Raw genomic sequence first — 12,802 nt, forward strand, 5'->3', positions numbered from 1 at the left:
ACTGTAATAAGATACCCGAGGCAGTTACTTTATAAAGAAAAGAGGTTTATTTAACAAATGCATCTAAAGTCTCAAAGGCACGAGACCTTTACCTTTACAAGAGGTAAAGCCCTCAAATTGGATAGTATCAAATGTTATGATTATGTCACCCAACAAGAGTCAGAGAGAGGGAGGGAGAGAGGCAGGGAGGGAGGGACGGAGAGGTGGGGGGACACTGGGATCCCATCATTACCTCCCAGGGCATGCTCCAGTTGTCCTAAGGACCCCCATGCCTGCCTCCTAAAGGCTCCACACTCCCTGGCCTGAACTTCTGATCCTCGCACCTTTAGGAGCAAGTGTAAATCCTCTGCAAATCATAGCAGGGCTCTGGGGTAGACTCTCTCCCTTGCTCCATTTTACAAGGACACCAATCTCATCCACGAGCATGGAACCCATGTGACCCTGTCAACTCCTCAAAGGCCCTACCGCTTTCAGAGCTAAGTTTCATTACATGACTCTGGTGGACACGGACATTCAGTGCCCCATAGTGGAATTGTTGTGGCCGCGTCTTGAGACCCCCAAGCAAGACCACCACAGAGCTGATATCCGATGCAAAACACACAGGGCTTTATTACAAGCTGGGGCTTGGTCTGTGTCCAACACACTGGCTAGCCAGATGAAGGAGGATGACTCTGAGCTCTCAGGGTGAGGGGTTTTTAAAGAGAAAAACCACAAGCAGGGTGGTACTAGCCTTGGCATCATATGATTGGGTGAGAGTATGTAACCTTTGAATTTACTGATTGTAGGTTACAGTTATCATTTTGGGGGCAGGCCTGGACAAGTCCCAGGCTTTGTCCTTGAGCTGACTTGGGGGCTGGCTGGCCTAGCATCTACTGCCTGTGGGAGCTGACTCAGTGGCCCAGGCTCTGTCCTTGAGCTGCTATGGAGGCTGGTTGGCCTTATACATTCACATTGACCCATGCATGTGGCTCTAGGTTGGCAAGGAGTCCCAGACAGGAAACAGTTGGCTGAACCTTGAACAGTCAAAGTATGTGCAGAACGGGAGCTACTGCAAGGACTAAGTCATAGCCCTCCCAGAAACTGCTTGTTTGAGTCTCAGGAAACTGAAATTGAGGCCTGGCCTCTGAGAGAGGACTGAGCAGTTTGTTATGGTGTCTGCATGGTCCTTTCAGAATCCTTGCACATGGGAGGCGTTGGTCTCACCCAGGGGGGTATCTCCCCCACCGTCTTCCCACATTAACCTGGACTTGTGGGTATTTTATATTTTGAATATGAAGTCTAATGTCAGTTTATTTTATTGCCAGATTGTTCCAGCACGGGTCACCATTTCTTCTGCACAGTTTTGCACGTGGGATTTTTGCAGGAGATGATTTTTCATTGTTTTCCTCACTCAAGTGTCCCTTCAACAAGCACCAGCTGACATGGCAATGGATTCCCCCACTTCCTTTCTCGCCCTAAGTGATCGGCCCCTCCTGACTTCCCTTCTGAGAACCCTCCTCACACTCTTTCCCCTCCTGCTAGCCTCCCCGCCCCGCCGTTCCCAGGGACCTTCCTTACAGCCTGGCATTGCAATCTGGTGGCTCACAAACCATCCAGGATAAAAATACATTGTTGTCCGGGAGTGAGGCCCCTGACTTATCTTGGGGGTGAGCATACCCAGGACTTTTCACACGCCTCTAGGGGCCTTCGACCTTTCTCACGGAAAAAGAAAAGAGGAACGGGCCTCTTACTTCACATAGGTTTTTTTTTTTAAATTTTTTTTTGTAGCAATGATAAAGGAATGTGATTGATGGATGGTGTGGCGTGGCTGAGATGGGGATAGACTGAGGAAAAAGAAGACAAGGAGTTGGGGCAGGGCTGAGGTATGAAGGCTAGAGGTGGACCCTGCAGCTGGGGTTCCCCAGTCCAGGCCTGGCAACTGCTCCTCTCATGGGTCCCCAGAGCCCGCCTACCCAGGTCAACTACTTCCCCAATCAAAGCCCTGCTCCTTCCTTAAGTCTTTCGGCTCACAGATGCTGAGACACGGGGAAACTCTTGCCCCGTCCAAAGCCTCCCCTTCTCCTCCTCTCCTCCACTGACAGAATCAAGGGGGTATGGCCTGGAGGTGCTCACAATTGCTACTGGCCCCTGTGCTGCTGCTGGTCCTGGCCTCAGGTGAGATGGTTCGGGACACAAGGGGTTGCGAAGTGGGATGAAGGGACAAGGCTCAGGCAGGAATCAAGCTGACCCTGTGACCATGGATGGCTTCCGGTGACCAGGGATGACCTCCGGGCCATGCTGGGAGTCTGGGTGCTAAAAGTCATCGCCTCTCAGCTTTCCCAACCCTGTAAACAGATGTATACAGCTGGGGCTCTGATGGAGGGTTTGTTGTCCAGGTGTCTGGGGGTCGACAGTTGTGTCTGAGGAACTTCATACAGTGGTAGGACAGGACCTCTCCGTGCGGTGCCAATACAAGCCTGAAGCAGGGCCTTATGTGCCGAAATCATGGTGTCGGCAGACATCTCCAAATAAATGTAACAGAGTGGTCACAACCTCTGAGCCTCGGAGAGCAGTCAAAGAGTCACAACACACAATCTGGGACGATCCTGAAGCTGGCTTCTTCAGCATCACTGTCACTCAGCTCACGGAGAAGGACTCGGCATTCTACTGGTGTGGACTATTTAGCGCTTCCCAAAATGTAATCGACGTTCTCAGAAACATCAGCCTGGTGGTGTCTCAGGGTAAGGCCTTTATATAACCCCTCTCCTAGGGAGCAAGTGAAAATATGTATCACTTATCCCTTGTCTCTGTCGTCCCCAATCCTGACACCTGCCCTGACTGAGGAGAGTGAGATACCCTGTCCCCTGAGATAACTTCCTGTCGCTGTCATTCCTGGCTCTGGCACTGAGAAACAATGTCTGAGTTTCATGGGCCAGGGACCTGGAGTCTCTCCCACTCTTACTTATTTTAGCCTGGCATGGTGCAACTTTAATGCCAACATTTGAGAGGCAGAGGCAGGTGGATCTCTTCACAGCCTGGTCTACAGATCGAGTTCCCAGCCAGCCAGAGATACATAGTGAGACTTTGTCTCAAAAAAAAAAAAAAAAAAAAAAAAAGGAATGTTTTTATTTTAAGTTTTGGGCACTCACGGGCACATGCCACGTGTGTGCCAGTGCCCATGGAGGCCAGAGCATAGGCTCCCCTTGGGGCTAGAGTCACAGGTGGCTGTGAACCACCCAGTGTGGGTGCTGGAACCAAACTCAGTTCCTCTGCAGGAGCAGTCTGAGTTCTCAGTGGCTGGGCTGTCTCTGACTCTTTCTCACACAGGCACACCTGTGCAGACCTGGGGTGCAGATCACTACTGGCCCAAGGGGCCCTCAAAGAGCTGCTCTGAGCTCCCCTACATCTTGTCACTGTTTGGGGGGTCAGATTGGATTCTCCCATCAGGACCCCACACAGTCAGCATCTTTTTCCCTTACAGCTTTGCCCACTCTTCCTCCACCGACCAGCATCCGGCTCCAAACAAAGATGGGTAGGTTTTGGAGGAGGAAAGATGGATGGCCAGGCAACCTGGGGAGCCTGAGATTCAGTGGGGCCTTCCCCTTGGGTGGGCCCCCTAGGGACTGGGCAATGGGGAAGCTCCACTTGGGGCTTGGGACATCGAGAGATGAAGTGTGCTCTCTGCTCCAGCGCCGCCCACTTCCCATGGGGAGGCCAGATTTGAACTAAGCATAAAGATCCCAGGCCCAATCTGAGCCAGTTTAAAAACCAGACCAAACCAAACCACAGCATACAAATGGCCAGGGATAGCCTCAACATCACTCCCAACTAGGGAAATGTGCAAAGCACAGTGAGCGATCTTCCCATTCCAACAAGAATCGCTCTTCCTCCAAAGACAAAAGGTAACAGGCGCAGGGAAGCCTGGAGAAAGGGAACCCAGTGGCTAGTGGGAATATAAATTAGTACCGTACTTGTGAAAACAGCCCTTGGGAGGTAGAGGCAGGTGGATCACAAGTTCACCATCTTGAGCTATGCAGTAAGTTTGAGGTCAGCCTGGGCTACATGGAACTCTGACTTAAAAGAAAACTTAGCCGGGCATGGTGGCACACTCCTTTAATCCCTGCACTCACGAGGCAGAGGCAGGTGGATCTCGGTGGGTTTGAGGTCAGCTTGTTCTGTACAGGGAGTTCTGGGTAGGCCAGAGCTACATAGTGAGACCCTGTCTCAAAAGCTACCAAACAACAACAACAACAAAATGCTGATTTAATAGACATTGGAAACTGATTGGTGGGTACCAGAGGCTGAGAGAAAAGTGAGGAATGAGTGATAGGGTGCTGGGCTAAAGAGTATTAAGTAATATGAAGGGGAAAGAAATGCCAATGATGTGCTGCACAGTGGAGACCTTAGACAACAGTAATGTACTATTTATTTTTATTATTAAAAATTTAGAACATTTACTTATTTTATTTTATATGCATGCATGTGTTTGCCTGCATACATATTTGTGCAATATGTACTTGCCTGGTGTAGCCAGGCAATACCTGGTGCCCTGGAGGTCAGAAGGGACTGTTAGATCCCCTAGAACTAGCGTTATGGTTGGTTGTGAGCCACCATGTGGGTGCTGGGAATCAAACCCTGGTCCTCTGCAAGAGCAGCAAGTGCTCTTAACCGATGAGCCATCTCTCCAGCCCCTAATCATTTTTAAAAGGCTATAAAAAGGATTTTTTTAATGTTTTACCATGAATAAATGATAAACGTTGAGTACACAGGTTGACTTTGGTTTGAATGTCACTTATATATACAAGTACTGAAACAGCAAATGACATAGCATGATGTGTAAAAACCTCTTTATAAGTTATTGTGTTATTATTATTGTTGTTGTTCTTGTTGTTGTTGTAGTATGAATGCATGGGCCATGGTGCACATGTGGAGGTTGGAGGACAACCTTTTGGTTGGCTCTCTGCTTCTACTGTGCGTTCTAAGGTTTGAACTCAGGTCTTCAGGCAATCTCAACAGCCCATAAATATGTAAACGTTTTAAGTTAAAGAATTTAGGCCCAGCTACCTCTGAGCCTCCTACATCTCTCACAGTTTCGGCCTAGACCCCATTCTCCCTTTCATGAATAGCTATCTTCTCTTTTCCCCTCTTACACCAGAGATGACCACCTGGCTCCCAACAAGCACAGGTGGGTGTGCTGGGGCACGGGGTGGGGGGTATCCAGGTGATGGGGGGGCTGGGGTTAGGGGAGGCCAGCCTTTAGGGTTGATGCCCTTGTATCTGTAAACCAAAAATAAATATAAGCTAAAAATTGTACCCCTGGCCTGAGGGGCTGTGAGGTGTGGTTCCACCTAAAACCCTGCTCCACCTCCTCTCATGGTTCTTGGGACCCAGTCTTGGTCTCCGTCCTGGTCACCGGAGTGACCGCCATCTTTGCGTCCTTCTTAGTTCTGACCACTTCTCCAGAGGAAACCACTGGCTTTTTCACCAATGGCTCTGAGCACAGGTGAGTCAGGTGTCTTGAGAGGGAGGGTCCTGGGAGAGGATGCCCAGAGAGCTCATGGAGCCCAGGAACCGGGGACCCCAGGATCCTTCTCAGAACGGCTGGACACTGAGTTCTGCAGAGGATCTCCCTGGTCCAGACACGGAGCTGGAGAAGGAAGGGCGGGGGCTGGGTGGAGAAGCTGTAGAAAAGACAGAGAGGATCGGAATGAATCAGAATCCCTGTAATGAAGCATGGAAAGGAAGAGATATTTGAAGAAAGAATAGACATAAATTTCACAGAATTGTAGGAAAAGGGTTTCAGATTACAGACTCATACAGGGCTAGGGAGATGGCTAGATTAAAGATTAAAGAAAGTGTCTGCTATGCGAGCATAAGTACCTGAGTTTGGGTCCCTGGCACCCACATAAAAAGCTGGGTATGGCAGCGTGTGCCTGTAGTCATGGTGCTTGGAGGCAGAGATGGGCAGATCTCAGGAACTCGGTGGCCAGCTCGTCTCACCAACCAGTGAGCTCTAGGCTAAGAAAGAGACCGTGTCTCAAAAAGCAGATAAAGACACCGAACTTTGAATCCTAGCCACCCCCCCGACACACACACACACACACACACACACACACACACACACACACACACACACACACACACACATCCCAACAGCACCACACCACACATCCATATAAAGACATTGTCAAGAGGGGAACTAGGAACCATGCCCACAGTACATAGAGCCACAGACAAGCAGACTGACCCCTGTGGACCTCATTCATGACTTGAGAGTGTCAAGATCAGAACATTCTGGAAACATAGATTATCTCCAAAGGAACAAGAATGAGATTCCATATCAAATGTAACAAGATAGCTGAAGCCACCAGGCCCCCTGTGAGTGAGGAAAGACAGTGAGACTGCAATAAATTAAATGGATTGCTTGTTTTTTGAGACAGATGGAGTCCTGCCTTTCCTGGAACTCACTCTGTAGACCAGGCTAGCCTCGAACTCAGAGAGATCCACCAGCCTCTGCCTCCCTAGTGCCGAGATTAAAGGTGTGCACCACCACCACTGGCTTTAAATGGATTTTTTTTTAATGAAGACCAGAAAAACCTATAAATGTTTTCATTGAAAAGTTTAGCACACTAGATATACTGCTGCCATATACCAAGATAGAATATATAAACACCTAGTGTCAGGGAGGTGGGGCAGGAGGATCTCTGTGAATTTGAAGCCAGTGGTCTACATAGAGAGTTCCGGGACAGTTAGGGCTACTTAATAGAATGACCCTGTCTCAAAAAAACAAATAAATAAATAAACAAAAAGCAGATGAATATCTGGGTGAGGAGGAGAATTTTTATTTTTTACTTTTTTCAGAAAACTTTAAAAACACACATCATGGGGGGTGGAGTTAAGCAAACTGCATCAAGGAGGGAATTCTACTCAACAAACAACATTATGGGAAACGTTCACAAGCAGACAGCAGACTGAGGAAAATTCAGTTTAAAAGGCTAAACAAACGTGGCAGTGCAATTCATGGTTCTCAAAGAAAAAGATGGCAATCCCAGTGGAAAACGGCAGACAACAGAAAGATAGTGGAAGAGAAAATCGGACAGGCAAACACGCATGCTCACACTGGCCAATAAGTTAAAAACACCAAGGGCCACCACCTCACACCTTGACAGAGAGCAAAGCAGCTAGGCACTGGGAAATGCTTTCAGCTGGGACTGCTGTGGGCTCCTGAACCCTGAACACAGTTGGAGGTGGCACAGACCCCTCCCACCTGTGAGAGGGCGGAGCCTCCTGGGTTTCAGAGCCTCTCAAAGATCAGTCAAAATTTCACAACCCAAAGGATGAGATCCAGAGACTGCACAGTTCTGGACCAGAGACACTAAGGAGTGGACCAGGTGATGACTCAGGTCCCCTTCATAAGTGCCTCTCTGTGACCTCCTCATTGGAGGAGTTCTGGTCATGTCCTCCCTCCCAGCAGACCTGTTTCTCTGTGACCGCGGCCGCCCTGCTTCTGGGCCAGCTTGAGGACTTTCTAGCTGACCCGCTGAAGAGGTGCCTTCTCCCAGCTGTTCAGATCCCCAGCCAGAGTTTTTACCCTTCCAACTGGGTTTCTTATAAATGGGTTTCCTCGCAGGCTCAGAAACCCCATGGCTCTCATTCCCACTCATGTCCACTGTCCCTCCAGAGCTCAGGGTGGGTCCTTTTGCACACAAACTCCCGCTGGGAGCCACTCAGAAGCAGGTGACATCTCAACCCAGGCTCCTCTTTCTGCTCCCTGCCTCCAGAAAGCACAGTTCTCCTTCCCCTCCGGGCTGGGTCTCCCCCAGGCTTCCAGTCTTTGTGCAGTATGGACTCCTGCTGTTCAAGGGCCTGATGCTGTCAGTTTGCTGTGTGGTCCTTTGCCGGAGACGCTGCCAGGTGAGTGGCCTGGCTTGGGGTAAGGGTGCTCTGTAGGATCTGGTAAGTGATCCGGGAGAACTATATTTTCAGTTTCGAGTAAGTGTGTTTATTAAGGACACAGCAAGTCAAAGTGAAAGGATAAATACCAAGGAGTAGAGAGAGCAAACCATTGTGAAACCGGGCGCTTAAAACATCCAGCAAAACAAACTAAGGAAGCCCCATGGAGACATCAGTTGGAGTTTCCGACAGAGTCCCCAGCAGAGCAGTGTCTGAAGCCTCGGGTGAGGCTTCCAAAAACAAATGAAGATGGATACCATCAAATATGGGGCTCACAACACCCCACAAAAACCAATGGGGGAAGTTGAGGCAGCCAGCTGGTTCCCAGTTGAGCTTTCTCTCCAGGGACCAGCTTCCCATGGCTTCTCGGCCCCTGCACGCTCATATCACAGGGTAAACAACAGTAACTTCTGGACATGTTACCTTTTGGCTGTGCCCAGGAGCATGAGGTTTTCACTCGTGGCCTGTTTTTGCTATTCTCTTTTCTCCCTGCCACAAGAATAGGAGGGCCAGGCCACCTGTCCCCAGACAAGAGGCCTTGGAGGACACTTTGAAGCAAACCTGCTTCATTCTGAATGGGGCATGATAGATAGAGCCTCACGTCCAGAGGCAGCTCCTGCACACACACACACACACACACACACACACACACACACACACACACACCCCAGTGTAATGTACGTTACAGGGGCAGTAGATCTGGGGTCACAACTGTCCCGGAGTATATACCTAGGAAGATGGGTGGAAGTGTTATTTCTTGGACTCTCTGCCTATTCCTCAGAAAGCATCCTCCTAGGAAGAGAGAGGCCTGGGGCCCTGGATGGAAATCTCTCTTCTGGGTCAGAAGAGAGCAGAAGATGCCTGGAGGAAGGGCAGGGAGGAAGGACGAGGGTTCCAGATCGCAGTCCTGGGGCAGGCGAAGGCGACGTAGAAAGGCTTTGTTTTGTGAATTTCCCCTCCACCTTTCTTCCTCAGGGGCGTGAGGATATGACAGAGACAGTGATGATGGAGGCTAAGGAATACCCCAGCCTTCCTGAAGCCTCGGAGTCCTTGGGCACATTTAGCCGTATGTCAGAGTGTGAGAAGAATGATTATTCTCCTAACCCTACCCAGTGGCTGCCCGACCACTGCATAGCACAACCCCACTGAAGTCACCAGGCAAGCCCACGGGAGACAGATCACCAGTGGTGACTGTCACTCTGGCATTGAGCACCCTAAGGTCCACGCTCCCCCACATCACAGATCTCCCCCAAGCTGACCACCCTTGGGAAGTTAATCTGCATTGGGGTCAGACCCTCTCACGGCCCCCATCACCCGTGCCTTCTCTCCCAGGACTTCCTCATTCTCTCTGCTGCCTCCATTGGCATCACATGCCTCACCGCTCCATTTCCTGAGTATGTCCACTTGTGCCTGAGTACAGACTCTAAGATCGCATCAGAGCAGAATGTGGAAACATCATATCCCCTGGCTTCCTCTCTTCTTGCTCCAGATTCCTTAAAATGAGAGAAAAGTGTCTTAAAGGATAAGATGGGGAACCAAGAAAGGCTGTGATCTGCAGACTACGAACAGAGGAAGCCAAGAAGTTAAAGAAAATAGGTGGATTTTTAACAAGCTCCCCAAACAGACGGCTCCTTCAGCCACATGTGAGAGCTGACCACCAGAGGTCAGTGTTGTGCTGGTTTATCAAGAGGCAATCTCATCTTCGCAGAGAAAGTCTGCTTGTACAAACATGATTATTGACTTGTGTGTGTGTAGGGGATCCTTTGGGGGAGCAAAACAATGTCACATCCATAAAACAAGAAGAAGCCAGAATGATGTTCAGCACATGTGATGTCCAGTGCAGCCTGGACCCTGGACATTCAGCATGGACATCTGCCGTTTACAGCAACCTTGAAAAGGCCACCACAATGACAGGATGGTTTCTCCTCCTCCTCCTCCTCCCCTCCTCCTCCTCCTCCTCCTCCCCTCCTCCTCCTCCTCCCCTCCTCCTCCCCCTCCCTTCTCCTCCTGCTCCTCTTCCTCCCCCTCCTCCTTTTTCTTCTTTTTTTGATGTATAGGAGAATAAAATATAGAAGTTTCTTCACAGATATATCAGCGCACGGCTGTCATCTATCTGTGCACACACTTTTGTTCCATTTATCCTTCTCGTCTTCATTTTAAAAAAAAATTTCCATTTGATTTCTTCAAACTAAGGCCACTACTCTAATGCACTTGGTACGTAATCCTGCATTCCACTGAAATCTTACAAAAGGAGTCATTTCTCCCTTGTGATTGTATTTCTTTTTGAGTGTGTGTGTGAGAGTGTGTGTGTGACTGTGTGTGCTCACATGTGCGTGCCCATGAGTGCTGTGTCTGTAGAGACCAGAAAAAGGCATCAGATCCCCTGGAGCTGGAGTCACGGGCATTTGTGAGATGCAGGGAGTAAGTGCTGGGAACTGAACCCCAGTCCTCTGTAAGAGCGGGGTGTGCTCTTGACCACTGAGCCTCTCCCCAGGCCTGTGTCTGTATTTCAACGTCTATAAAATAATGTGATGCACTTTCCCCCACATATTTCTCTTGCTCAGCTACCCAGCCACTGTTTGCCAGTGCTGACACATACGTACTCTGTTGCGTGCGTGCTCCCCGCCAGGGGAGGACCACTGGAACCCAGGGCCTGTGCTGTTACGCCCTCTCATTGTCACATTGCAGACAGTTTGGTGGTGAACATCTCCATTACTCTCTTTTAGAACCATTTATGACTTCCTTTACAATTTATATCCAAAGGAGTTTGTAGGACTTCAGAGTCTAAGCTGCTGGTGCCTCTGGCTTTGTTTCCTGAACCACTACCAGACAACTAGAGATTGTCCTTCCTGTCCATCTACAGCAAGCACGAAGCACCATCTATGGATTGGTCTTCCGAGAAGAAAATGGAGGGATGTTGGGAGCACAGAGGTCCTTGTGCCCACAGATCACCAGGGAAAACAGGAACATTAAGCATACAGAATTGTTATTCCAAAGGAAAGGGTGTATAACCTGGTTTTCCATCCAAAAGGCTGGGAACTGAAGGTGGTTGACAGCCTGGTGATCTGTTATTTGTAGGGCCAGGCTGTATCACGCTCCCATAATGAGGACAAGAGGTGACTAATAGCCCAAATGACCTCTACGCTATCTGTGCGACGGAGACCACTCCAGATCCATCCCTAGGCACTTAAGCTAGTACAGGTAACCTATCTCTAGAACCCATGTTCTTGAAAGAAATAACGTGTACCCTGAGTTGAGTTTTGATATAATTATGCCTCCTTATGCGGAGGTGATTGTATTATAACAGGAAACTTTTTTTCCAAATTGTACTGTGCTTAAATGTGCTGACTGTGGCATCAAGCTCCCAAAGTTTTCTTTCTTGCTTGTTCATGGATCATTTCGCTGCCAGCCATGCCACCTGCAGGGACCCTACAGTGGAGAAGCCTACTGGTGGTGTTCTGCTAACTGGTCATGTCAAACTGCCTTCAAGATATTCATATGTATAGATCTGTGCTCTTCTTAACTTTGGTCAGAGAAACGTCTTTCTGCTGCAGATAGTAGTTAATGCCGAGATTTATAACTGGTCAAAGAGCTGAGAATAAGAGACTAAGTGACTGCTGAGCCCTGAATGGAACATCTGCATTAATCTTTTGCCTCAAGCCTCAGAAAACATCATGGGAGAGGGAGCAGAAAAAAAAGGTAAGAGCCGGGAGGATGGGGAGGAGAGCTGTGAGATGCTGTCATTGGGACGTGACGTGGCCATTGTAAACATGAACTCATGGCAGCTAATTGACCTTCACAGTATCAAACTAGTCAACACTCTGGAATGGACAGATAGGGCGAGGACTCATGAGGCCCCACCCCTTCCTGAGAAGTGGTTTCAGTTGATGGCTGCTGGGGGAGAGAGAACTGTTTATCCTTAGGGTTTGGCCACAGATAGGCTGCCCATGCTCCATGGGGTGGTTCCCACAACTATACACACAGGGGCGGTACTAACTGGACTCAGTGGGTCACAATGGAAAAAAGAGAAGAGGACATGTGTCAGGGCCATGCGAGGGGACTGACAGGCAGCATTGGAACTCATGGAACACAGCTGGGTGGTTGGCAAAGCCATGCCTGAGTGAGCCTTGGAGAGGCAAAGCCCCGAGGGCTACATATCCTGAGGACCTCGTGCTGGTATTGAGCATAGCTCCGATTGTTGCCTTCATGGTCACCACGTCCCTCATCATCTATGGGCTGTGTGAAAACTCTCAGGGGTCTCAAGCCCCTCACTGGGCAGTGTACTTACAATAACAGTGATTGACTTTTTCCAAGCATTGCTGCTGGAGCAGATTAATGACTCAACCACCACTCTTAGAAAGAATTTAGACATGTAGAATTGTTAGTAAGATTAGATTAGTTGTTTTTGTTAATGGCTTTGAGGTAGAAAATCTTGGGGGACAATTTAAAGTTTAGAAAGGCACACTTTTAATAGTTGAGCGAGGGACTTGTTGAGGTCAGGGAACAGGAACAATGGCAGTCTGGCTACTGCTGGCTGATGGACCTCTCTTGCTAGAATGGGTTGGTGATCAAAGATGATAATTAATTCCTTGTACCCATCTCTGCCCTCAGCTTCCTGATATGAAAAACTGTTGATGAGCGGGTACGCACCCTGAGGTCTTAAAGTAGAGCTGACTGGTTGTTTTTCCTATATAAATGTTTAGATTTGTGATTCTTTTAAGATTTTTTTTTACAATATTACCTTTTGAGATAAATAATAAAATGATTGGTCCTTTCTTTGTAACGGCGAAATGCCAGTGAAAGGACTGGTTGAGAAAAACCTCTTGCTTGCTCACACTCTGCCAATCTATAACAAGTGGCTTGGACATGA

The 12,802-nt window shown here is 48.9% G+C and overlaps 1 protein-coding gene across 1 annotated transcript; it reads left to right on the plus strand.

The window, feature by feature from the left end:
- Positions 1-2,015: 2,015 nt before the first annotated feature.
- Treml4 (triggering receptor expressed on myeloid cells like 4) lies at positions 2,016-9,852 on the plus strand. Its single transcript, XM_052743803.1, has 6 exons — positions 2,016-2,154; positions 2,376-2,720; positions 3,461-3,586; positions 5,371-5,482; positions 7,761-7,893; positions 8,908-9,852. The coding sequence occupies exons 1-6, from the start codon at positions 2,094-2,096 to the stop codon at positions 9,079-9,081; spliced, it is 951 nt and encodes a 316-aa protein (XP_052599763.1). The 5' UTR covers positions 2,016-2,093; the 3' UTR covers positions 9,082-9,852.
- Positions 9,853-12,802: the final 2,950 nt, after the last annotated feature.

This window comes from Peromyscus californicus, unplaced genomic scaffold (assembly GCF_007827085.1).
Source record: "Peromyscus californicus insignis strain IS unplaced genomic scaffold, ASM782708v3 Scaffold_19__1_contigs__length_69161282, whole genome shotgun sequence".
In the NCBI taxonomy this organism is placed as follows: Eukaryota; Metazoa; Chordata; class Mammalia; order Rodentia; family Cricetidae; genus Peromyscus; species Peromyscus californicus.